This window comes from Pan paniscus, chromosome 20 (assembly GCF_029289425.2).
Source record: "Pan paniscus chromosome 20, NHGRI_mPanPan1-v2.0_pri, whole genome shotgun sequence".
NCBI classification, from domain to species: domain Eukaryota; kingdom Metazoa; phylum Chordata; class Mammalia; order Primates; family Hominidae; genus Pan; species Pan paniscus.
The window spans coordinates 48,212,419-48,237,168 of record NC_073269.2 but is presented as its reverse complement, the minus strand read 5'-3'; the positions used below and the strand labels follow the sequence as shown (position 1 = coordinate 48,237,168).

At 51.6% G+C, this 24,750-nt stretch overlaps 2 protein-coding genes across 17 annotated transcripts in view; one reads left to right on the top strand and one right to left on the bottom strand.

The window, feature by feature from the left end:
* The window catches only part of LOC100976543 (CEA cell adhesion molecule 6), a 910,921-nt gene that overhangs the window by 539,071 nt on the left and 347,100 nt on the right, over positions 1–24,750 (bottom strand). The gene's annotated exons all lie outside the window — the stretch shown is intronic.
* Positions 1–24,750, top strand: part of POU2F2 (POU class 2 homeobox 2) — an 86,649-nt gene that overhangs the window by 45,301 nt on the left and 16,598 nt on the right. For 4 of the 16 annotated variants that reach the window (XM_034946091.4, XM_003811775.6, XM_034946090.4 and 1 more), the window contains exons 1-5: positions 33–133; positions 9,932–9,997; positions 10,130–10,164; positions 10,326–10,382; positions 15,149–15,265. In XM_034946091.4, the coding sequence (XP_034801982.1) occupies positions 106–133; positions 9,932–9,997; positions 10,130–10,164; positions 10,326–10,382; positions 15,149–15,265 (303 nt within the window). In that variant the 5' untranslated portion in view covers positions 33–105. Of the gene's footprint in view, positions 1–32; positions 134–8,211; positions 8,330–9,931; positions 9,998–10,129; positions 10,165–10,325; positions 10,383–15,082; positions 15,266–15,509; positions 15,804–24,750 lie in introns of those variants that run through there. The other 12 variants (XM_055103697.2, XM_055103696.2, XM_008964173.5 and 9 more) reach the window with 7 other exon arrangements.

The following is a 24,750-nucleotide window of genomic DNA, read 5'->3' as shown; positions in this document are numbered from 1 at the left end:
CCCTGTGGTTTCCTCCCTGAGTGACTTCCGGCAGGGAGGGCTCGGCCCCCAGAGAGGGTGGGGAGATGACACAGTTGTTCCCCCAGCCCTGGCGGGGCGGGCAGCATGGTTCACTCCAGCATGGGGGCTCCAGGTAAGGGGGCTGGTGCCTGTGCCACTGCTCAGAGGACAGGCAGCACATTTAGGTTTGCTCTGCGGGCCCTGCCTGCCCCTCCTCCTCAGCTGTCTCCATTGTCCTTCTCCTCTGTACTCTAGCAACTCCCTCTCTCCCATGCCGGGTCCCCCCTAACCCCCACAGCTCCTCTTTGCCCTCTCTTTCCACATCAGGCACCGGAACTTCCAACATCTTCTCTTCTCTGTTGCCCTGTTCCGAAGGGTCTGGGGACGGGAGGGAGGGAGCTGGGTGTTGGTAGCGGGCCCTCATGTGGAGAACCAGTGGGGTGGGTGACATGGGTGATCCTTGGATAAGGGCTGCAAAGGGATTGGAATGCCAAGTTGCTGGACTTGGGGGATGTCATTCCCTTTTGAGTGTGTGTGTGCACATCTGGTACAGGTGTGCGTGTGCATGTGTGTGTGCAGTAGTTCTGAATGCTCTGAGTGGGACTGCTGTGTGCTTGTGAGTGTAGGGGGCTGTTGTGTGTGGCATTGTGGGGTGATGATTGCCTGGCTCACTTCTTCACTTCATTCACCTCAGATGTCACCTCCTCAGGGCAGCCTTCCCTGACCTCCCCATCTAAACTGGCACTGATCCTGTCACTCTCAGTCCCCTCACCCTGCTTTATCTTTTCTTCACGGCACGTATCACTGCTGGGAATTTCATTATGTGTTTGTTTGTGTGCTTATTAAATGCCTTCTCCACCAAATGTCAGTTGGCTGAGTGAACATTGTGCACCAGGCACTGTACAAGGTGATTTATAGCTGTTGGCTCATTTAGTAGAATGTGTACATGTCTGTATGGTGATGGCTATCACTCAGCAGTGTTGATGGGAGTCTTAAATGAGGTAATACATGTAGCATGCTTAGCACAGTGCCTGGAACATGGCAAGCACTCAGCCCTTCATGCCTGTTTCATTTGTGGCTGTGTAGGCATGACCATGGGCATGAGTCTTGGTTTGGTGGTGCGTGCTGTCCTATATGCGCCATCGTGTGCGGGCACCCGTGTGTCCTCCACCAACATGTATCTATTGAGTAGTTCTGTGTCGGGTGTTGGAAGTACAGTGGAAAGGGTAGCTCAGGTCTGTCCTCCTGGAGCCCCCAGTTTATTGGAGAAGACAGACCTGTCACCAGTGACAGCACAGACAGGTCAGGGCTGGGATGGGGGAGGTCCAGGCAGAGGGATCAGGGCTGGGATGGGGGAGGCCCAGGCAGAGGGGTCAGGGCTGGGATGGGGGAGGCCCAGGCAGAAGGGTCAGGGCTGGGGTGGGGGGCACAGGCAGAGGTGTCGGGGTGGGATGGGGGGACAAAGGTAGAGGGGTTGGGGCTGGGATGAGGGAGGCCCCAGGCAGAGGGGTCAGGGCTGGGGTTGGGGAGGCTCAGGCAGAGGGGTCAGGGCTGGGATGGGGGGACATAGGTAGAGGGGTTGGGGCTGGGATGGGGGAGGCCCAGGCAGAGGGGTCAGGGCTGGGATAGGGGGACATAGGTAGAGGGGTTGGGCCAGGACGGGGAGGTATTAGGGGATCGTAGGAGCCCTGAAAACATGTGATTTAGTTGGTAGAGTGTCAAGGAGGGCTTCCTGGAAGAAGGGGGTGTCTGAGCAGGGATACGAAGAATGAGTGGGTATGAGCAAGCAAAGGCGGTGAGGAGAGGGGTGGGATGAAAGGAAGACTATTTGCAGGGTGACGTGTTTATTTGTTGAGGTGACTGTGTATGCAACTGTGTATATGTGTGTGTGTCCATACAGTGTAGACACAGAGATCCAGGGTGTCTGCTCCCACTGACTCGTTCCTCTCTGGGGTTAAATGGGGGCCTCAGAGGTGCTGGGCAGTAGGCTAAACCCTTTACTTGGGATTTCTCACAGAACAGCCCAGTGTGGGAAGACTGGGGTGAATTTTCCCTGCCTGGACATGAATTAATACACTGTGTGGCTGTGGGCAGATCACTCACCCTGCCTGGTCTCAGACTCCACACCTGTGAACTGGGTTCAGAGGTCAGCCCTGGCCATCTTCCAGGATGAGGTGACTCTGGGTGTATGTGTGTGCACTTGTGTGTGTGTGTGTGACTCTGTGTGAGCATGTGCATGTCTGGGTGTGTATCTCTGGCTGGACTGATGTGACTTGGTGTGAGAACATGTGTAAGTACATGTGTGCGTACACATGTCTGAATCTGTGAGTGACTGGGTGTAGTATGTAGGGGGAGGGTGTATGTCTGTGTTTGACTCTGGGTGTGTGAGTTTGTATACTTTTTATGTGTGTCTGGCTGGCTGTGTGTCACTCAGAGTGTGTGTGAGTGCATGTGTGTACGCACGTCTGGGTGTGTGTTTTGCATATATGCCCGTGGCATCATGTCTGGGCATGTGTCGTATCTGCAAACCTGTTCACATTCCTGTCTGGAATCTGTGCACATCTGTTTCTTGTATTGTGTTGGCCGGGGCCTTGCCTGGCTGTGGCCATGGGATGTGTACTGTTGGCAGCTCTTGCCTGCTGTCAGCGCAGCTGTGGGGCCACCTCTCTTGTTGTGTCTGCTGCCCATATCTCCATCCCTCCCTCCTGACAACTCAGAAATGTTCACTCCCTTGAGGCCACCCAGGGACAGCTGTGGGGTGGGGAGGGGTGAGGTGCTGCTTCTGGGGAGGACGGGGGCTCGGCCAGCTGGGCCCACAGAGGTTCCCGGCAGCACCAACCTGCCCACAGGGGCTCCCAGGCCATACCCCTAATTGAAGCAGGCTGCGGAGGCAGGGGACCCAGGGGACAGGACAAGTGGGGCCAGGAGGGGTGAGGGGCAGTCCTTGGGCCCTCTATATTTAGCCCCGTTTTCGGTAAGTGCTAACGAGAAGCTGGCCTAAGTCTGCTAAAACTGGCGGGGGGAAATGCAGAGGAGAAGTGAAAGTCCGGGGAGGGAGGAGTGGGAGGGCGGAGAGGACCAAGAGTCCCAGGCCTGGGGCAGTCGGGCAAGCGAGTGTGAGCTCAGGACTGGGCAGCCCTGGTTGAGGGGTGTCTGACCTGAGGAAGGTGGGATTCAAGGGGCAACATGGCTCCAAGGGGCCTGGTAGGGCTATGCATTGCTTTTTCTCTTTCAGTTCCCCTAAAATATTACACATTACCTATGATGAGGGGTGGGAATAGCCATACATAACCAACCAATCTTTTGTGTGTGAATGAGGCTTTGAGAGGGGCTTCTGAAGGTGCCAGGGGATGGAGCACATTAGAATCACCGGGAGGGGGCTGGGTGCGGTGGCTCATGCCTGTAATCCCAGCACTTTGGGATGCTGAGGTGGGCGGATCACTTGAGGTCAGTAGTTCGAGACCAGCCTGCCCAACATGGTGAAACCCCGTCTCTAATAAAAATACAAAAATTAGCCGGGCATGGTGATGCATGCCTGTAATTGCAGCTACTCGGGAGGCTGAGGCAGGAGAATCACTTGAACCCAGGAGGCAAAGGTTGCAGTGAGCTGAGATCATACCATTGCACTCCAGCCTGGGCGACAGAGTGAGACTCTGTCTAAAAAAAAAAAAAAAAAGAATCACCTTGAGGGGCTTTTAAATATCTGGATGCCCAAGTCACACCCTGTACCACTGAAATCAGAGTCTAGGTGGGAACAGGCATCAATATTTTTCTAGAGTTGAGTGATAGGCGATGGGCATCTCTGCCTGGGCTGAGGCTGAGGCTGAGGCTGAGCCATTTGATGGACCCTCCAAGTCTATGATTGCTGGTGCCCTGGAGTCCCTGTTAAGGCATCATTTGGCTTTTAGTCCACGGTGGAAATGGAGCTCCCTGTTCATTCCTGGTGGAAATGATCTGACCCTTCTCTCAGATTGAGCTCTGACAGAGGAGGTGGAAAGAGAAAAGACAAAGGGCAGCAGTTGGCCATTTTGTTGTGACCCAGCCAAGTGTGGGGCAGGGAGTATGCAGGGATATGTAGGAGTGGTTGGGATAATTTAGGGAGAATAAGGGTAACAGAATGGTGAAAAATTTCCCTCAAACCACTCTTGTCTGTCCAGCCACAGTCCCTGCAGAGGAAATCTTACCTTAAAGATTTAAGTTAGGGTTTCTTGGGGATGTTGGGTGACAGTAGAGATAGGGGTTTGTTTTAGACAGGATTGGGCCCTGGTCAGTTAGGGGATTCTTTAATGCATTCATTCATTCCAAAGACATACTCCTAGGCCTGTGCAGCAATGACTCCAGCCTGGGCTCCTGAGGAGCCCACAGTTGGGGTGGAGGTCTCTGCCCAGGATGATCAGGATGTGATGGAGCACAGTACAGGGTCAGTGAAGCCCAGAAGAGAGAGACACTGACCATCTGGGGAATCAGAGAGTACTTCACAGAGGAGGTGACATTTGAGCTGGACCTTAAAGAGGAGCAAGAGTTTGCCAGTAGAGAAGGAAAGGGTCACCCAAGTGGGAGACGAGCAGAGGCAAAGGCCTGGGGGAGGGAGATCAGGACCTTGGGGCCACTGATCCACATGTCTTCTGCTGGGCAGTGTTTAGGAACCTGAGATCAGATCTGCCCTTGAAAAATTCCTAGTCTGATAGGGGAGACATAGTGGGGCCCGGCTAGCTACAGTCAGCCTCTAAGACAGTGACAAGGGAAGGTGCTAGGGTATGGGGAGCTGGAGAGAGACCTGGCTGGGAGCTGGGGGCATCAAGGTGGTGGTTTCATAGAAAACAGAGCTTATGGCCGGGCGTGGTGGCTCACGCCTGTAATCCCAGCACTTTGGGAGGCTGAGGCGGGCAGATCATGAGGTCAGGAGATTGAGACCATCCTGGTTAACACAGTGAAACCCCTTCTCTACTAAATATACAAAAATTAGCCGGTCGTAGTGGCGCGCACATGTAATCCCAGCTATTTGGGAGCCTGAGGCAGGGAATTGCTTGAACCCAGGAGACCTCTGGAGCTTGCAGTGAGCCGAGATCCCACCACTGCACTCCAGCCTGGACAACACAGCAAGACTCCATCTCAAAAAAAAAGAAAAGAAAACAGAGCTTATGCTGGGTTCTGAAGGATGAGTCGGGGGTCGCCAGGTGGACAGATTGGGGAACAGTGTTCCAGACAGAGGGAACAGCCCATGCCAAGGCCTCAGGAAATGTTTTAAATGGCAAAGTGCAGGCGTGGTGGCTCATGCCTGTAATCCCAGAACTTTGGGAGGCCAAGGCATGAGGATCATTTGAGCCCACGAGTCTGAGACCAGCCTGGACAACATAAGGAGACCCGTCTCTACAAAAAAAAAAAAATTTTTTTTAATTAGCTGGATGTGGTGGTGCACAGCTGTAGTCCCTGGATGTGGTGGTGCACACCTGTAGTCCCAGCTACTCAGGAGGCTGGGATGAGAGGATAGCTTGACCCCAGGAGGTCGAGGCTGCAGTGAGCCGTGATTGTGCCACTGCATTCCAGCCTGGCCGACAGAGCAAGACTCTTGTCTCAAAATATAAATAAAATAAAATAAATAGCAGGAAGACAGTAGGACAAGGGTGAGAAGTAGTAGGAAACAGAGACTGCTAAAGAGAGGGACATTCAGCAGTTACAACCCGTTCTGGGCTTGTGATGCTGGGGACCCAGTGATGAGTCAGACCAGGCCTGTCGCATTGGTCTTGTGGAGAAGGAACCTGGACACAGACAGCCACAACTGGGGGCTCAGGGATGGGACAGCAGGAGGGCAGGGGCTGTGAGAGGCTTAGTTTGCTAGGGCTTCCACATCAAAGTACCACAGACTAGGTGGCTGAAATAAGAGAAATTCATTTTCACAATTACGGAGGCTGTAAGTTAAAGACGAGGATGTCAGCAGGGTTGGTCTCTTCCAAGGCCTCTCTCCTTGGCTTGTGGTCCGCTGGTCTTCTCCTGGGTCTTCATATGGTCTTCCCTCTGTTCCCATCTGTGACCTAATTCCCTCTTTTTCTTCTTTTTTTTTTTTTTTTTGAGACAGAGTCTTGCTCTGTCACTCAGGCTGTAGTGCAGTGGCGCGATCTCGGCTGCCTGCAACCTCTGCCTCCTGGGTTCAGGTGATTCTCCTACCTCAGCCTCCTGAGTAGCTGGGATTACAGGCACACACTACCATGCCCGGCTAATTTTTGTATTTTTAGTAGGGGTAGGATTTCACATTGTTGGTTAGGCTGGCCTCAAACTCCTGAACTGGTGATCTGCCCACCTCGGCCTCCCAAAGTGCTGGGATTACAGGCATGAGCCACCGCGCCCGGCCCCCTCTTCTTATAAGGATGCCAGTCAGATTGTAGTAAGGTCCACCCTAATGACCTTATTTTACCTTAATTACGTCTTTAAAGACCCTATCTCCAAATACAATTACATTTTGAGGTACCAGGAATTAGGACTTCCGTGTATGAATTTTGGTAGATACAACTTAGCCCATAGCAGAGGTTAAGGATGAGTGTGGACTTTCTGGGCTGGCAGTGGAGTCCGAGGCTGCCCTGTTCTGTGGACGGGAGAGGGATGCCCAGCTAGGTGGGAGTGTAGAACCTGCACAGCCTGCTGTCAAGCAGACCCCCAAGCAGGGAGAGATGCTCGACATGGTTGAAGAGCACTGTGCATGAGCTGCAAGAGAAGAGCAGTACAGGGTGGTGGGCCAGCCCCTGGAGGCCAGGTTGTTTATTTCTCCAGGAGATGGGGAGGAGCCAGGAAAGGATTGCCCTGAGGCAATGTGGAGCTCCGCTGGAGGGACGGGGGCCAGAGGAGGCTGGGGCTGCAGTTTTAGGGATGCTAGGAGGGGTGGGATTTAGGACCAGGTTAGAGTTAGTGGCTGCCTGAAGTAGGGCTAAGGTCTGGGTGAACTAGAGCTAGGATCAGGCAGGATTCCCACCTTTACTGCTCCAAAGTCAGGACACACTTGCCGCCCAGCTCCCTTCTTGTCCTTCTTATATCTTGTATCAGTAGCCATTTAATGCCCTGTCCCCAGGGCCAGGAAACAGGACCTGAACTCTGGTAGCGTCCTGGGCACCCACTCCCCACCCCCACCCTCAACAGTCTACATCTTTTTTTTTTTTTGAGACAGAGTCTTGCTCTATTATCCAAGCTGGAGTGCAGTGGTACAATCACGGCTCACTGTAGCCTCAATCTCCTGGGCTCGAGCGACCTTCCCATCTCAGCCTACTGAGTAGCTCGGACTGCAGGTGCCCACCACCATCATGTCCGGTTAACTTTTTTATTTTTTGGAGAGACGGGGATTTCACTATGTTGCCCAGGCTGGTCTCAAACTCCTAGCCTCAAGTGATCTACCTGCCTTGGTGCAGTGTGCATCTTAATGGGACTGTGTGCTGGCGTTTTGCTTTTTAGCTTTTAAATGTTTTCTTGCTTGTTAAAACATAATGTATATAGGGTAAAGTGCTCAAATTTTAAGTGTATAGCTTGATGAATTTTTGCTTATGTAAGGACCCTGTAACCACCAAACAAGATCCTTTCTCACCTGGTGCAGGCTTCCTCATACCCTTTCCCAGTCAGTACCCCCAAGGTGCTCACTCATCTGACTGTGATCATCTGCTATCAGCTTGCCTGTTTTTGAATTTCCTGTAATTGGAATCATAAATTATGTCTGCCTTTGTGTTTGGCATCTTTCATTCAGCCTCATGTCTCCAAGCTTCGGCCATGTGTATGAAGCAGGAGTTTGTTCTTTTTCATTACTGTGGCGTATTTCATTGTATGGACATACCACATTTTATTTATCCATTCACCTGTTGATGGCCCCTTAGGCTGTTTCCAGTTTGGGGCCATTATGAAAGACTGCAGAAGAATTCTGCCCATGTCCTTTGATGGGCAGGACACGTGTTTCTTTTGGGCAGATGCCCAGGAGTGGACGTGCTGCATCTTAGGGAGAGGGCATCTTTTCAGCTTTTCTGAGTGGTGCTTGTATCAATTTACACTCCCACCAGCAATGCATGACCTGTTTTTTTAATTAGGAATTTAAAACTCAAGCAGCATTTCACATTGAATAATACTCAATTGCAAGATTTCTAGACTTTTTTTTTTTTTTTACAGTTACTGAGTTCTTCCTATTTCTTATCCCTTACTTTTGCTCCATTCTTTTTTTTTTCCTTTTTTGTTTTGAGACAGGGTCTCGCTCTGTCACCCAGGCTGGAGTGCAGTGGTGCAGTCACAGCTCACTGTAGCCTTGACTTCCTGGATTCAAGCGATTCTCCTGCCTCAGCCTCCCCAATAGCTGGGACTACAGGTGCGTGCCATCGTGCCCAGCTAATTTTTGTGTCTTTAGTAGAGATGGGGTTTCTCCATGTTGCCTAGGCTGGTCTTGAACTCCTGGGTTCAAGAGATCTGGCTGCCTCAGTCTCCCAAAGTGCTGGGATTGCAGGCGTGAACCACTGTGCCTGGCTTAGCTGTCTTCTTTAAGTATCTTGGTGCAGAGAACACTAGAGTTGGACAGCTCCTTTAGTAGGAGTGGGGTCATGGTTTAGGCAGGGATTTTGGAGTGAGTTGTGGCAAGAGTTTGGATCAGGGACAGGATCTCAGGACAGTTGGGAGTCAAGGTCAGATGAAGGACTTGAACCATCTGGGCACAACTTGGGATTCAAGGTGAGTAAGTGGACTAAGGATGGGTCAGGCTGAAGCCCAGATTTGTCCTGGGGTCTAGGACCAGGAAGGGTTGGATTCAGTTTCAGGATGAGCTTGGGCAAGGGAACTGTTGGAGATGAGATGGCTGGAAGTCAGGACTGGGGGACATTAGACTAGAGTGGATCTGATTAGAAGTAGGAGCCCAGCAGTCATGAAGACCAGGGGTCCAATCAGGGCACATCTGCTGTCTTGCTGTGCTTTTGGGGAGGTGACATCCCTTCTTGGAGCCTCAGTTTCCTCCTCTGTAAAACGGGGTAATATTAGCACTAACCACTAATGTGAGCTGTGAGTCATATCTAGCTCTGTGCTTGGCACTGGTGAGCACTTGCCTTTCTGTGAAAAGTATCAGAGCGCTTTGAGGACAGGCATTTGTCTCCATGGGTTTATGTGCTTGCTGCCTGCCACCCTCCCTTGGCCGCCTCCTTTCATTTCCTGGGCCTAGGGAGCTATAGAATGGGGTTGTATTACAGGGGTGGACTTGAGACTGCAGCTGGGGCTCAAGCGTGAAGTCCCAGATCAGGTTTAGATTGGAGGACAAGCTCAGGGGTAGAGCCAGATGGAGCTCGGGTTACAGAGGATCAGGTTGGGTCTGCTAGGCCGGTGTGCTAAACATAGGAAGAAAGTCCAGGTGGGAGTGAGGTGTGGATGGGGAAAGTGGTGGGGTGGGAAGAAGGCCAGAGGGCGGCTGAATCACACATGCTGAGATCTGACAACTGCCTCCTTTGGGGACGCTGCAGCCCCATCACATCTCTGAGGCCCCACTCAGAGTGGAAAACATGTCTCACTCGAAACCTGGTAGGGCAGGACGGGAGCCTGGGCGGCCCGCCCCAGGAGGAGGCCCAAGGCTGCTCTCCCTCCTTTGGGACGTCACCAGCCTCCTCCTGGGCAGCTGATACCTTCTCACGACCACCTTCCATCTCCTGCCCTACCCTTTGCTGCACTGTGGGTAACACCCCTGTGTTACTTTCTGGAGAGGTAAAAGGATAAGGCAAGATCCCCCAAGGCCTAAGGGCTGTGTCTCATCTTGCCAGAGGAGGGCAGAGGCCCAGAACGGAGGACATGTCTCTTGGGAAGAGACACTTCCAAGGTGGCTGGGGGTAAGGGGGGAATTTGGGGGAAAGGCTTGGGGAGTGTGGTGGAATGGGGGCCCGAGAGCCCTCCTGGCTTCCCCTCCTTCACCCCACTTCCATTCCTCCTCTGTCCCCAGAAATAAGAATGTCTAAGCCCCTGGAGGCCGAGAAGCAAGGTCTGGACTCCCCATCAGAGCACACAGGTGGGTGGGCAGGGAGCAGGGGGGCAGGGGTCACCGTGGGCAGGGGAAGTGGGACAGATGGGAAGAGAGCTGGGAGGGGACAGGTGTGGTGGGGGTGGCTGATGACAACACATCCTTTCCCTCTCTTTGCAGACACCGAAAGAAATGGACCAGACACTAATCATCAGGTTAGGAGGGAGTGGATAAGCGGGAGGGGGTGGGAAGGAATGGGGAGAGGGGTTCAGAGGGGGCTCTGTGCCGCCTGTGGTAGGAGGGCAGGGAGCGGGGGTGGTCAGAAGCTGCTTCACCGCACTATTCCCATCCCCTTGCTCCTACTTTCTCTTTGCAGAACCCCCAAAATAAGACCTCCCCATTCTCCGTGTCCCCAACTGGCCCCAGTACAAAGGTAAGCACCTGTCGAAACAGCCAGGGAAGTGGGCAGCGCTTGGAAGAGGGTCCTCAGGAGGCCTGCCTCAGTCCAAGGGCTGAGAGAGCACTGAGCCTTGGTACCTTGGTAACAAGGTTCCTCCCGCCCCTTCTCACTCTTGGGCTCCCACCCCAGGCCTGTGACTCACGCAGGCTCCTTCCCCTTCCCTAGGGGGTGGGGGTGGCCAGGGAAATCCCCCCCAGAGCCCCAGGGCGATGAACAACAGGAAGCCAAAGGCCCGCCCCCATCCCAACTTCCCTGACCCAACAGAGGCCTGCACCACCGCCTGTCCCCCAATATACACATTTAGCGGCCAGCTGAGGTGGGGGGGGAGGGGGCTGGTACCAGTTGAGGATAGCTGTAGGAATGCAGGAGAGAATGATAGGGAGGCCGGAAGCAGCCAGGCAGTGCAAATTCCACATCCAGATGGGGCCCTGTGCCTGGCATTCTGGGCTTCTTGGGGTTGCCTGGGCTCCTGTCTCCACCCTCAAGCCTGGTCCAGGGGTACAGGCAGGTCCAGAGGCTTGAAGGTAGCACTGGAGGTGGGGGCAGAGAAGGTGTGAGCAGGACTCCAGACCCTGACCAGCGGTGGCTGAGGGATGGGGTTGGAGGCTGGGAACTGCTCCCCACCCTGCTACAGCTTTGCTCTGTGACCATGGGAAAGTCACTTTCCCTCTCTGGGCCTCTCAGTTTCCTCTTCAGTATCATTGGTCAGCGGGGAGGGGGCAGTCGGATGGGATGGCCTCTGTGGTTGCCTCCATGTCTGGTGTACCCCCATGCCACCATGAGAGGAGAGGATAAAAGTGCTTTGTGAGCAGATGTCCTGCTTCTGTGCTGAGCGCTTTGAACGGGGTCTAGGGGAGACAGGCTCTCGATCTTGACCTCCTTGACCCTCTTATGGCAGGTTTGGCTATTGCCTTAGCCCTCAGAGCACAGCGTGTATCCATTGCCCCCACCCTGTCCTCAGTTGAATCAGATCTTTGCAGTCTGTTCTCAAACTGGCAGCAGGCTTCCTTCTTTTGGGGATGCCAGTGGGACCAAGGGAATGAAGGTTTCTCCCTCCCCTTCCTGGCCTCGGGCTCTGTCCACAACTCGCCCTGTACGCCCTGTTTCTCTGGGCTTTGCCTCTCAACTTCTCTCCATCTCTTCTGTGTCAATCTTTCCCTAACTGAAGTGATTCATGTGCTCCTGTCACGGTCTCAGGCATAAGACCACTGTGCGCAACTATTTACATAATAATTTTGTTAATTGGCTCAATTTTTTAAAAAAGCACCTTATTATGGAAAATGTGAAGTGGATACAGAAATAGAGAGAAGGTTATAATGAAAATAAAGCCCCTAGATATCCATCAATCAGCTTCAACAGTTACCAACTCATGAACTGGCTTGCTTTTCGACAGCTTTTTAAATAAATGTTTTTTAAATGGAAATTTCACAAATGGAAAACCAGAATCACTTGCCACGGAAATAAATACGATGATTATTAAAATTTACCCAGAGTCTCTTGTGTGCAGAAGGGTCTAAACCTCAGAGGCCTGTTCTCTGCTTATTAAAAAAGGAGATTAGGGCTGGGCGCGGTGGCTCATGCCTGTATTCCCAACAGTTTGGGAGACAAAGCGGGCAGATCACCTGAGGTCAGGAGCTTGAGACCAGCCTGGCCAACACGGTGAAACTTCGACTCTACTAAAAATACAAAAATTAGCCGGGCATGGTGGTGAGTGCCTGTAATCCCAGCTACTTGGGAGGCTGAGGCATTGTAGAGAATTGCTTGTGCCCAGGAGGTAGAGGTTGCAGTGAGCCGAGATTGCACCACTGCACTCCAGCCTGGGCAACAGAGAAAGACTCCAGCTCAAAAAAAAAAAAAAAAAAAGGAGATTAGGCCAGATGCAGTGGCTCAAGCCTGTAGTCCTAACACTTTGGGAGGCCAAGGTGGGTAGATCGCTTGAGCCCGGGAGTTCAAGACCAGCCTGGGCAACATAGTGAGACCCTGTCTCTACAGAAAATACAAAAATTAGCTGGGTGTGCACGCCTGTAGTCTCAGCTACTTGAGACAGAGGCAGGAGGATCGCTTGAGTCTGGGAAGTTGAAGCTGCAGTGAGTCCTGATGGTGCCACTGCACTCCAGCTTGGGTGACAGAGCAAGACCCTGTCTCAAAAAAAAAATTAAATTAAAATAAAAGTGGAGATTAGCTAGTATTGGAGAGATGGTAAAGACATTCAAGCACCAATCAGAGACTTTAAGATAACCAGAAACAATGAAAAAAGCACTGAAAAGGGAATAGTGTGCTCACCATGGCATTCAACATTATTTTTGTTAAACTTTTTTTTTTTTTTTTTTGAGACGGAGTCTCGCACTGTCACCCGGGCTGGAGTGCAGTGGCATGATCTCGGCTCATTGCAACCTCCACCTCCTGGGTTCAAGCGATTTTTGAGGCGGAGTCTCGCTCTGTCGCCCAGGCTGGAGTGCGATGGCACCATCTCGGCTCACTGCACCTCCACCTCCCAGCTTCAGGTGATTCTCTTGCCTTAGCCTCCCAATTAGCTGGGATTACAGGTGTGTGCCACCATGCCTGGCTAATTTTTGTATTTTTAGTAGAGATGGGGTTTCACCATGTTGGCCAGGCTGGTCTCGAACTCCGGACCTCAAGTGATCCTCCCACCTTGGCTCCCAAAGTGCTGGGATTAAGGGGCGAGCCACCGCGCTCAGCCTATTTTTTAAAAAACTTTGTATTAAAATATGATACACATTAAAAACACACATAGATCTTCAATGTATGACTCTGTGAACTTTCAGAAACTTAGCACACCCATGTCACTAGCACCAGATCAAGAAGCAGAGCACGACCAGCCTTCCAGAGGCCCTTAATGCCCCTGCCAGGGATAGCCGCTACCCTGACTTCTCATACTCAGTGTCGTTTCATGCTGCATCTCTGCAGCACTTTTTTTTTTAACCTCTCTCTCTCTTTTTTTTTTTTTTTAAGAGACAGTGTCTTGCTCTGTTGCCCAGGCTAGTCTCAAACTCCTGGCCTCAAGCAATCCTCCTGCCTCAGCCTCCCAAAATGCTGCGATTACAGGCATGAACCACCACACTTGGCCTCTGTAGCTCTTAAACTTTCTAATACTTATATTCCATAATTTGGGACATGCCATTCACTGTCTCTTATTTGGCCTTTCCTTGGCCTCTGTTTGTCTCTGTCCACATTCCAAATATCACCCCCCTGCCAACACACTGTGTCATTTTGCCCAAGTTGCTTTCTGTCTCTGGACTTCCTTTTACAAAATGGTGTTGGGCTATCAGGCTGAAGGATAATCTCACTGTCCACTTTAGGCCTTGAGGGTGTGTGATCCATCAGGCCATGCCTTCTCCCACCACTGTGTGTGCTTCAGCCAACAGGCCTTTCAGCCAACAACTGCTGTTGTCTGGCTTTTTACCTAGGAGTGGAGGAGGCCTGGCTCTATGCTGGTCTGTTCTGTGTGTATGGTGCAAGATGTGTCCATATCATATTCAGAAAGACATGGAGAGGCTTGGCAGACCTCAGGAGCAGAGGCTGAAGCCTGGCATTTCCTGGGCCACATCTGGCTTGTCCACAGTGCAGGACAAATGCTGTGCTTTGCTTATTATGCCAGTATTTTTGTTCTAGATTTTGAAAAGAGTGGCCAGCAGGAGCTGAGTAGGAGCCAGATAAGATTTCCACTTAGGCAGGCGCTCTCTCCAGCCCACCTCCATCCACCCCTACTCCTGTCATTCATTTGTGCCCATTTCTGTGAGCATCTGACTTTGTAGCCCAGGTTCCAAGGTGGTGGTTTTTCTTAGTACCTGAAAACCTTTTCTTCCAACAAAGTCTTACTTCATTGGACAAATAAGGGATGTACCTGGCTAGGTGCAGTGGCTTATGCCTGCAATTCCAGCATTTTGGGAGGCCAAGGCAGGAGGATCGCTTGAGCCTAGGAGTTCAAGACCAGCCTGGACAACATAGTGATACCCTGTCTCTACAGAAAAATTTAAAAATTAGCCAGGTGTGGTGGTGGGCACCTGTAGTCTCAGCTGCTCGGAAAGCTGAGGTGGGAGGATTGCTTGAGCCTGGGAGGTAGAAGCTGCAGTAAGCTGTGATCATGCCACTGCACTTCAGCTTGGGCGACAGAGTGAGACCTTGTCTCAAAAACAAAAAGAAAAAAAAAGCAAGAGAGATGTACCTCTGTGTGATACAGATGAAGGGTGTGGGACCCAGAAGCCACTTATTTGACCTCCCAGGTGCCCAGTGGGAGTATTTTCCTTTTTTTTTTTTTTTTTTTTTTTTCAGAAATGGGGTTTCACCATGTTGGCCAGGCTGGTTTCAAACTCCTGACCCCAAGTGATCCGCCTGCCTCGACCTCCCAAAGTGCTAGGGTTACAGGTATGAGCCACCGTGCCCAGCCACTCTTTTCCATTTTACAGACAGGAAAACTGACTCTCAGGAGGGGAAAAGTGCTCTGCAAAGGCGACTTCTGTAGGGAGTTTGGGTGCAGGTGTTGTGTTAGCCCTATCTGATTGATGAGGAAACTGAGGCCAGAGGAGTGGTTTGAAGCTCCCAGCGGTCAGTGCAGGACCACAGGCTGCACCCTCGTGTCCACACCCCAGTCTGCTCCTCCTGTGCCAGCCTGATTGCCATTGCCACACACGTGCCCTCTCTTTGGTTCACAGGTGGGCATTCTCTCTGGCCTCCACTTAACATTCTGGGGTCCCGGACCCTGCCTCTCTCCCCCCCAGATCAAGGCTGAAGACCCCAGTGGCGATTCAGCCCCAGCAGCACCCCTGCCCCCTCAGCCGGCCCAGCCTCATCTGCCCCAGGCCCAACTCATGTTGACGGGCAGCCAGCTAGCTGGGGTAAGTACTTGGGGAAGGATGGGGACGAGGGGACAAACCAGCCACCCCTCATCTGTTACAGGGCTAGTGGATGAACTGTTCCACCAAGGCCATGGCCACTCTCTCACGCCTGCCTCTTGCCCTCTTCTGTCCTCTAGGAGGTCTTGTCCCCTTACTTGCTTGGCTTAGGCACTAACCCCTCTCTGCCTTCTCTGCTCCTCTTCAACCCCTTGCTCCAATTCCTGCTGTCCCCGACACCCCGCAGCTCACGGCACTGATGCCAGCTCAGCAGCAGCTCCTCCTGCAGCAAGCCCAGGCCCAGCTCCTGGCCGCCGCCGTGCAGCAGTCCAGTGCCGCCGCTGCCGCTAACGCCGCTGCCGCCGCCGCCGCCTCCGCCTCCTCCTCTACTTCCTCCTCCTCCTCCTCCTCTGCCTCCTCCTCGACCTCACAGCCCCCAGCCTCCTCTGGGGGGGGTGACCTGCCACCACCACAGCCTGCCAGCCAGCCCCCTGGGACCCCACAGCTCACCTTGTCCCAACCCATCCAGCTCACAGCACAGGTAAGGGCAGCCACTGGGGACCAGGCTCCCTGCAGTGAAGGACATGCAGAAACAGTGAGTGTGTGGGAAGGGGCTGACTGGTCCACATGGACTGTTCTGACCACCAGCCACATGCCAGGCAGTTCCTAGCAACCCTAGGAAGCTTTGGAAGATGTTGCTGTCCCATCTTACAGAGGGGTAAAGTGAGGCTCACAGAGAGGAATATCCCACATCATAATCCTCCCTCTGGTGGTGTGTTGGGGGCAGTGCTTCCTGTGCATCTCGCTGGGAGTTCACAGCCTCCTGGGAGGTTGAGATTGTTGTCCTCAACATACAGGTAAGGAAACCAGGAGTCACTCCCGTGAATGGTACCATGTGGGTACAAAACAAAAGGTTAAGAATAAGATTGAGTGCCCTACCCTCATCGTGTCCCCTGGCTCATCCAACAAGATGCTCTTTCAAAAAAGGGGCCAGTGATCTATGAATTAGGAGGTTCTCCATCACCTCCCTGACTCTGGAGCTTTTGCTGGTCCATAGTTAATCATGAATTAGTGGCTGTCTCAGTTTCCTAGGGCTGCCATAACATAATACCATAAAGTGGGTGGCTTAAGGCAACAGAAACATATTGTCTCCAACCACAAGTCCAAACTCAGGGTGTCGGCAGGGCCGTGCTCTCTCTGAAGGCTCCCAGGGGGAATCTGTCCTTGCCTCTTCTGGCTTCCGATGGTGTGTCAATCCTTGGTGTTCCATAGCTTAGTAGATGGCTCACTCCAATCTCTGCCTCCTCTGTCGTCACATGGCCATCTTCTCTCTGTGCACCTGTCTCTGTATTCAAATTTTTCTTTCTTGTAGGGACACTAGTCATTAGTTTAGGGCCCACCCCATTGACCTCATTTTAACTTGATTACATCTGCAACCCTATTTCCAAATAAGGTCACATTTACAGGTACCAGGAGTGAGGGCTTCCACATATATTTTTGGGGACACAATTTAACCCCTAACAGTGGCCAACAGAGTTCCCATAAGGACAGCCGGGGGAGCAGAGTGGGAGCTGAGTAGGCTTCCTCTTCCGAAGGGCAGCTGTCTCCAGCCCACTCCTGTCCACCCCTTCCCATGTTACCCATTCATGTTTTCTGTCTGGTTTTCATAAGCCTTAGAGCTGTGGCCAAGTTTCAGGGCAGTGAAGGTCGTGGGAAGCCCTACAGCAAAGCCACCTGTTTAACTTCCCTTAGCCTGGCGTTTCCCTCAGTGACTGCTCCACAAAAGGCTTTTCTCTCACTGCGTCCAACCACTTCCACAGAACCCCAGATATAGATCCTGTCCACGCAGGGAGCTGTCCAGCCCTGGTAAGGCTGTTCCCTTGTTACAGTTCACCCCAATAATGGCCCGTTCCATTATTGGCCAATGCTCCCTTTTGGGACTTTCCTTAACACTGAGCTGATAACCTGCCTCCTTAGAACTTCCTTCCACTGGGCCTGGTTCTGTGGAGACACTCTGTAAACTGGGCCCGTGGCTCCGTGATGGCTCTTGTAGATGTAGCCTTTTTTTTTTTTTTTTTTTTGAGATGAGGTCTTGCTTTGCTGCCCAGGCTGGAGTGCAGTGGCGGATTATGGCTCACTGCAGCCTCAACCTCTTTGGGCTCAAGTAATCCTCCTACCTCAGCCTCCTGAGTAGTTGGGACTACAAGTGCATGCCACCACACCCAGCTAATTTTTTTATATATACATATTTTTTGTAGAGACAGGTTTTTGCCATGTTGCCCAGGCTGGTCTTGAACTCCTGAGCTCAAGCGATCTGCCCACCTTGGCTTCTCAAAGTGCGGGATTATAGGCATGAGCCACGGTGCTCAGCCCAGATGTAGCCTTTCAATACCTGGCTCTCAAAGTAACAGTAACTTAGTCTGTTGGGTGCCACCTTTGTTCCAGGCACCATGCCAGTGATGGCCTCTTTGCTCCCATGAATCCTCCCCACAGCTGAGGCTCCAAGGGGTAAAGTGACCTGCCCCAGATTATTCTGTAAGCATGAGTGTTAGAGCCGGCCTGGAAGTCCAGGGCTCTAACCACATGATCCGCGGCTGCTGCTTTTAGCTGTCCTTCACGGAACATGGTTTCTAGCTCCTCCCACCCTGGCCACCAGAGACTCCAGCAGCAGGTGTTCCATTTGCCTTGTAGCATAGACAGCCCTTTACTGAGCAACGCCAAGGGCTTGGGGCTCTTCACTGGGGCTGGGCTCTTTTGCATCTCAGTGGCCCTGCTCTTGTTCTCTCTTTTCCCGAGAAGTCTGCTCCCTTCCTTTACCTGGACAGTTCCTCTTCATCTGAGCCCCAGCCCAGGAGTCCACACCTCTAGGAAGTCATGATGACTTCCCTCCCCCCAGCCATGCCTGAATCTGCTCGAGGAAATATCAGTTGAAGGAACAAAGACTAGAGGATAGAAGGCAGAACAGGGCAGCCTAGCGCAGACCCAGCCAGGCCACCATCTCTGTGAGCAGCAGACATTCTTGCCTATGCACTCCTAGAGCCACCTCCCCCAGCTCCCCAGGGACCCAGCAGCAGCAAGCTGAGCCTCCACCACCTGCCGTATAGCCCAGGCCCTGATTGTCAAGGTCTCCTTAAACCCCTCCTCCTTTCCTCTCACTCCTCCTTCCCCAGCTTCCCTCAGCTCTGATCTTTCCCTTTCTGTCTTCAACAAGTGCAAAGCTGGGCCAAGTTTGTTTTCTGGGAATTCTCTCTCACAAACTGAGTTGCCCTTTGACGTCATTTCTACAACAGCACCTCCTATGGGCACCGTGCTGGGCCCAGGCTGCAGAGGGACCAGCTCTTCCTGACTTACCTACCCACTGCTCCAGCCTTCCCCGGCTCCTAGGCTCGGATGTCTCTCCCGGGCCGCATCTCATGCCCTCCACCCCCCAATCCACTTCTCATGCCTGCTAAGCTCTGATCCTGCAGTCATTCCACAAACATTTCCTGGCCTCCTGTGTGTCAGGCCATGGCAGGAAGCTGAAGACTTAGGAGTGAGTCACAGCCATCCTTGCCCCTGAAGGGCTCCCCGTCCTGCAGTGGAGCAAGCACATCAGTGAGCCACTAAGAAATGTTTCACTTGAAAGATACTAAGAAGCCCAGGAAAGAGAGTAAAAAACACTCATAAATGCTATCCCTTTGAAATTATATAAAGTACCAAGGAAAAGCCCCCCTTCCAGCCCTCTGATGTCAGCTTCCAAAGTAATGCTGGTTAAACAGTTTGGCAGGATCCTTCCCTGCAATCTCCTAGCTTGTACAGACGAAGGGGCAATTATAATACAGTTCTATAATTTGTCTGTCCATTGCTCAGTGTGCTGCCTTCTGCCGAGGGGGCTGTGTGGATATTTACCGAATCAATGAGGGATGTTTTGCGGCAGATTTTCAATCAAGGATAGGAAAGATATCTCTCCAGGGAAGTATTTCAGAATGTCTGGGGTAGGGGCAGGCATTGATTGAAAACTTACGTTAACAGTTAAAACATCATTTTGTATTGGAGAGTAGGGGGGAAAAGTTCCTATTTTCCTAATAGGACCATGGCAAATAAAGCTTGACAAAATCTTTTAGGCTGCTAGGACCTAGCGAGTGAAAGTTTCCCAAAGAAACCAACTGAGTGTGATGGGAATGTGGGAAGAGAAATGTGATGTGTGTCTGAGGGAATCAGGACCCACATCTGTCCAGGCTTTCAGGAGGAGGTGGGATCTGAACTCAGGGGAATGGGAAGGAGTTTGCTGGGAAGGGGCTTCCAGGCTGTGGGAATGGCAAGTGCAAAGTGAGAAAACAGGGCAGGCTGTAGCCGCACAAATAGGGATGGATGAGCTGGGAGGGAGGAGCCAAAGCCCAAGTCCAGGTGGCTGAAGAAGACTCAGGAATATTTGGCTCAGATCACTGAAAAGGCCTGGTCTGGAATATCAGGCCCAGCTCCAGGGGTCTGTCTCCCTGTTTCATTGTAGGGCAGGTAAAATGGGTGTCAGCATTTCCAGACTTGTAGCTATCCTGCCCAGGGAGATAAAATACGTCCCCTGGGCCGGGCGGGGTGGCTCAGGCCTGTAATTCCAGCACTCTGGGAGGCCGAGGTAGGCGGATTGCTTGAGGTCAGGAGTTCAAGACCAGTCTGGCCAACATGGTAAAACCCCGTCTCTACTAAAAGTACAAAAATTAGCCGGCCGTGGTGGCATGCGCCTGTAATCCTAGCTACTCAGGTGGCTGAGGCAAGAGAATTGCTTGAACCCAGGAGGTGGAGGCTGCAGTGGGCCAAGATCGTGCCACTGCACTCCAGCCTGGGCAACAGAGTGAGACTCTGTCTCAATAAAACAAACAAACAAAAACACGTCCCCTGGCTAGATTTGAGTCCTTGCCCTCGACCCCAGAGAAGGCAAGGTCAGCCCTACCTGGACCTCGTGACTTGAGGATGGGAAAGTGTAACGCCTGAAAGAGATGGGTTCTGTTGCTTGAATAAGTTGAAGAAGGGGCAGTGGGTACCAGGCCAATCAAAACTGCCCACCTGGAGGTGTGTGGTCAGTTCATCCACAGGGCCTTGGAGTCCAGGAGCCTGGCCCAGGCATGCCAGTTGCTCCCACTGGTTCCTGGGTTGGGATCTGCTGTTGCCTGTCTGTCCTGGAATTTTAGCATAAGGTAGCATGTGATGTAATATGCAGTCCATATGTAGGTATTTTTTTCTCCCTGTTGAATCGTTCTCCATTTGTGGTATTCTGCCCTGATCTCCACAACTTCCTGGGTTCCATGTCACAGGGCCAACCACTGGGGGTCCAGAGAAGAACCCACACTGGAGAACGGCCACTCCTCTGCCCCTACTCCCATCTTTAGAGCTTGCCCTAGTGGAGTGACTGTACTAATCGACTGCAGGGGATAGGAGAATGGACTTCAGGGGATAAGAGTAGAAAAAAAAGCCCAGTAGGAAGTCCTTGAAGGCATACAGATGGGACATGAGGGTGGCTTGAGCCAGGAGGGTGAGGATGGGGATCCTGGTTGCTATTTTGTATTGATTGGATAGGTCAAGGATGACTCCTAGGATTTTGGCTTCAGCAGCTGGGTGGTAATGACGTGGTTTCCTGAGTTGGGGAAGATGGGAGGAATGGGATGTTTTGGAAGGCTGGGGTAGAGAGCCAGCAGTTTCATTTTGGACATGTTAGGGTTTGAAGAGTCTATTAATCATCCACATGGGAACATCAACTAAGCAGATGCATATTTGAGGCTGAAGCTCAGCAGAGTATCTGGGCAGGAGCTGGAAGTTGTTAGTTGTCAGGAAGAGAATGAATTTGGCCAGGCACAGTGGCTTATGCCTATAATCCCAACACTTTAGGAGGCCAAAGCAGGAGGATGGCTTGAGGCGAGTTCGAGACCAGCCTGGGCAACATAGAGAGACCCTGTATCTTAAAAAAAAAAAAATTACCCAGGTGTGGTGATGCATGCCCATAGCCCCCAAGCTACTTGAGAGGCTGAGGCAGGAGGATCGCTTGAGCATGGGAGGTCAAGATGGCAGTGAGCTATGATTGCACCATGACAATCCAGCCCGGAAGATAGAGTAAGACCCTGTCTCCAAAGAAAGAGAGAAAGAAAGAAAAGGAAAGAAGGATAGATGGACAGATGGAAGGAAGGAAGGACTCAGCCAGATTGGGTTCCCACCCTCAGAGCTCACATTCAAGTGTGGTGACATGAGGTGGGCAATGGTAGCAAATGCTCATTTTGAGGGATATGTTGTAATTTCCAAAATGCTTTCTAGATAATATTACTCAGGCCTCAGAACAACCCAGTGAAAAAGTAGACATTATTATCCCCATTTTACAGATAAGAAAACTGAGGCCCTGAGAGAGAAATGACTCAGTCATAATGACTGCCATTTATGAAGGACCAATTAAGTGAAGAGGAATCAGGCTAAACATTCTACACATATTGTCTCATTTAATTCCTTTAACAGCTCCATGAAGTAAGACTTATTGTGGTGTCACCTGAGGAAACTGAGGCTTAAAGAGGGTAAGGAACGGCCTGAGGTGTGTGAGGGGCAGTCAGGATTCTGGGCTCCAAGGCCCAGGTCTCTCCATAACAACTTGCATCGTGATCCTGTACAGTTAAGGAGGCTGAGGCCCAGAGGGAAAGTGGCTTCCCCCAGGCACACAGCAAGAAGCAGGTGAGAGGGCTAAGGCTCAAACCCCCGAGTTTCCAAGCTGGAAGGGACCCTTGCACCCCACTAGTCTAACCTTCCCCTAGGTTAGGCGTTTCCTTGTTGGTGTTGTTGCCAGGTGGGGATTTTCACCCAGGTGGCTTCCATGGCAGGCACCCACTCCCTTCCCAGGCAGTGCGTCCCACCACCAGACAGACTGAGATTACTCAGAGTGTCAGAAAGCCTGACCTCATTTTAATTTTAAGTTTTATTTTATTTATGTAGTTATTCATTTTTTTAGAGACGAGGTCTTGCTCTATCACCATCATAACTCACTGCAGTGAGGTGCAGTGGCGCCATCATAACTCACTGCAACCTCAACCTCCTGGCTGAAGCAATCCTCCCACCTCAGCCTCCCAAGTAGCTGAGACTACAGGCATGTACCATCATATCTGGATAAGTAAAAAAAAAAAAAATTTGTGGAGATGGGATTTCACTATGTTGCCCAACTGGTCTTGAACTTATGGCCTCAAGTGATCCTCCCACCTCAGCCTCCCAAAGTGCAGGGATTATAAGCGTGAGTCACTGCATCCAGCTGAGTTTTATTTTATTTTTAAGTAGCAAATAATCGTATATATTTATGGGGTAAAATACGATGTTTTGATACAGGTATACATTGTGGAATGATCAAATCAGGCTAATTAGCATACTTATCACCTCAAATATTTATCATTTCTTCGTGGTGAAAACATTTAAAGTACTCTTCTTGCCAGACACAGTGGCACAGTGTAATCCCAGCTACTTGGGAGTCTGAAGCGGGAGGATGGCCTGAGCCCAGGAGTTCAAGGCTGCAGTGAGCTATAATCACGCACTGCACTCCAGCTTGGGTAACAGAGCAAGACCCTGTCTCTTAAAAAACAAAAACTAAAACTAAAACTCTGTCTTTGATATTTTGAAATATGCAGTACATTATTAGCAGTAGTCACTGTGCAATAGAACACCAGAATGTATTCCTGTTATCTCACTGAAACTGTGTCCGTTGTCCGCCTTCCCTTTCCCCATCCATCCTCCCCTCCTCATTTTGAACACAATCTATCACGATATAGTTTACATAGTTCCCAGACCCCACTCCTTCCTGTTCTCCCCTACTCTGGACTTAACTTGTCTTAGAGAGGGAAGATCCAGAGCTGGTCACAATTTGCCATATCAGGGATGGCAAAGGAATGTCAACTCATGCGCCAACACCATTCCAGTCATGGTGGCTGCCAGAGCTTGTGTGGAGGCCTCTAATGGGGGCGCGAGAGGCCATGGGGGATGGGCCGTCTGGCCTGTGCACTGGAGTGAGGTGCAGCACCTGGGCCGTTGCAGCCGGCCGGCTCTGGGGCTCCTCCTCAGTGAACTCCTCAAGTTCACTGTCATGGCTTTCTCTTCCCCCCCAGGTGGAACTGAGCCCTGGTAGGAAAGTGGGCAATTCACCCATGTATCCTGCAATCCACATATCAACCTTTCTGCCCCCAGTCATAGCCAAAGTCCCAGCTATGGCAAAGTACTGCCAGTCTGTCCTGAGGTTTCACCTCATTCATTCATTGAAAATGTATTGATCACCTATGAGGCTCCTGCACTGGGAGGGTGATCAAAATACAGCAATGAGCAAGAATCGGTACCGTCCCTTCTCAGCTTTCACAGGCATGCTAGCTCTTGTGCTAGGTTTTCTTAAAGCTTAGGGACAGAGCAGCTGATCCACGAAATATGCCAGCCAGGGTCTTTTCTCTGGCCTGTCTCCACTTACTATACCTTCTTCACCCTCTGACTGGTGTGCTCTGACTCGGATGTAACACGCCCTCAAGTGGCTTCAGAGGGCCATGCTGCCGCTGGATTGTGGAGAAATGGCGCCTCCTACCGGCTTACCCTAGTCCTGAGCCAACTTACTGTTCCTGTTCATCCAGAATCTTATCTTCTCTCCTTTCTTTTTTTTTCTTTGTTTTGAGACGGGGTCTCGCTGTGTCACCCAAGCTGGAGTGCAGTGGCGTGACCATGGCTCACTGCAGCCTTGACCTCCCAGGGTCAGGCCATGCTCCCACCTCAGTCTCCCGAGTAGCTGGGACTACAGGCACGTGCCACCATGCCTGGATTTTTTGTAGAGACCCCGTCATGTTGCCCAGGCTGGTCTGGAACTCCTGGGCCCAAGCAATCCACCTGTCTCAGCCTCCCGAAGTGCTGGAACTATAGGTGCGAGCCACCATGCCCCATCATCTTTCTCCCCTTCTTTCCTTCCTTTAGTTGGCAAATATTTAGTGAATATCACCATGCCCAAGTGCCTTTCTGGGTGAGGATATAGCAGGGAATGAGTTAGATAAGTCTGTGCCCTCTTGGAGCTGACACCCGCTGTAGTTGGGGAGATAGGCAGGAAGCAGATAATTGCTATGAAGGAAAGAAAAGAGTGTAATAGAGAGTGTTGGAGGAAAACGAAGACTTCATAAGAGTGTGTGGCCAGAGAAGGCCTCTCTGAGGAGGGGGCGTTTGATGGAGACTTAAATGATGAGGAGGGACCACCTCTGTGTAGATCTAGAAAGGGTATAGCAAAGGTATGAGGTGGGGACTTCTTTGTGGGTTCAGTAACAGGAAGGAGACCAGTGGGGCTGGATCAGAGTTAGGGAGTTAGAGTCGTGTGAGGCAAGGAAGGAGAGGTAAGCGGGGGTGGTGGGCAGGCCATGCAGGACCATGGCCTGGATCTGGATTATACCACAAATGTGATGAAAATCAGTAGAGGCCTTATGGCTTTATTTATATTTTAAAACAGGGACTTGGACTCCATAGACCACCCCTAGAAG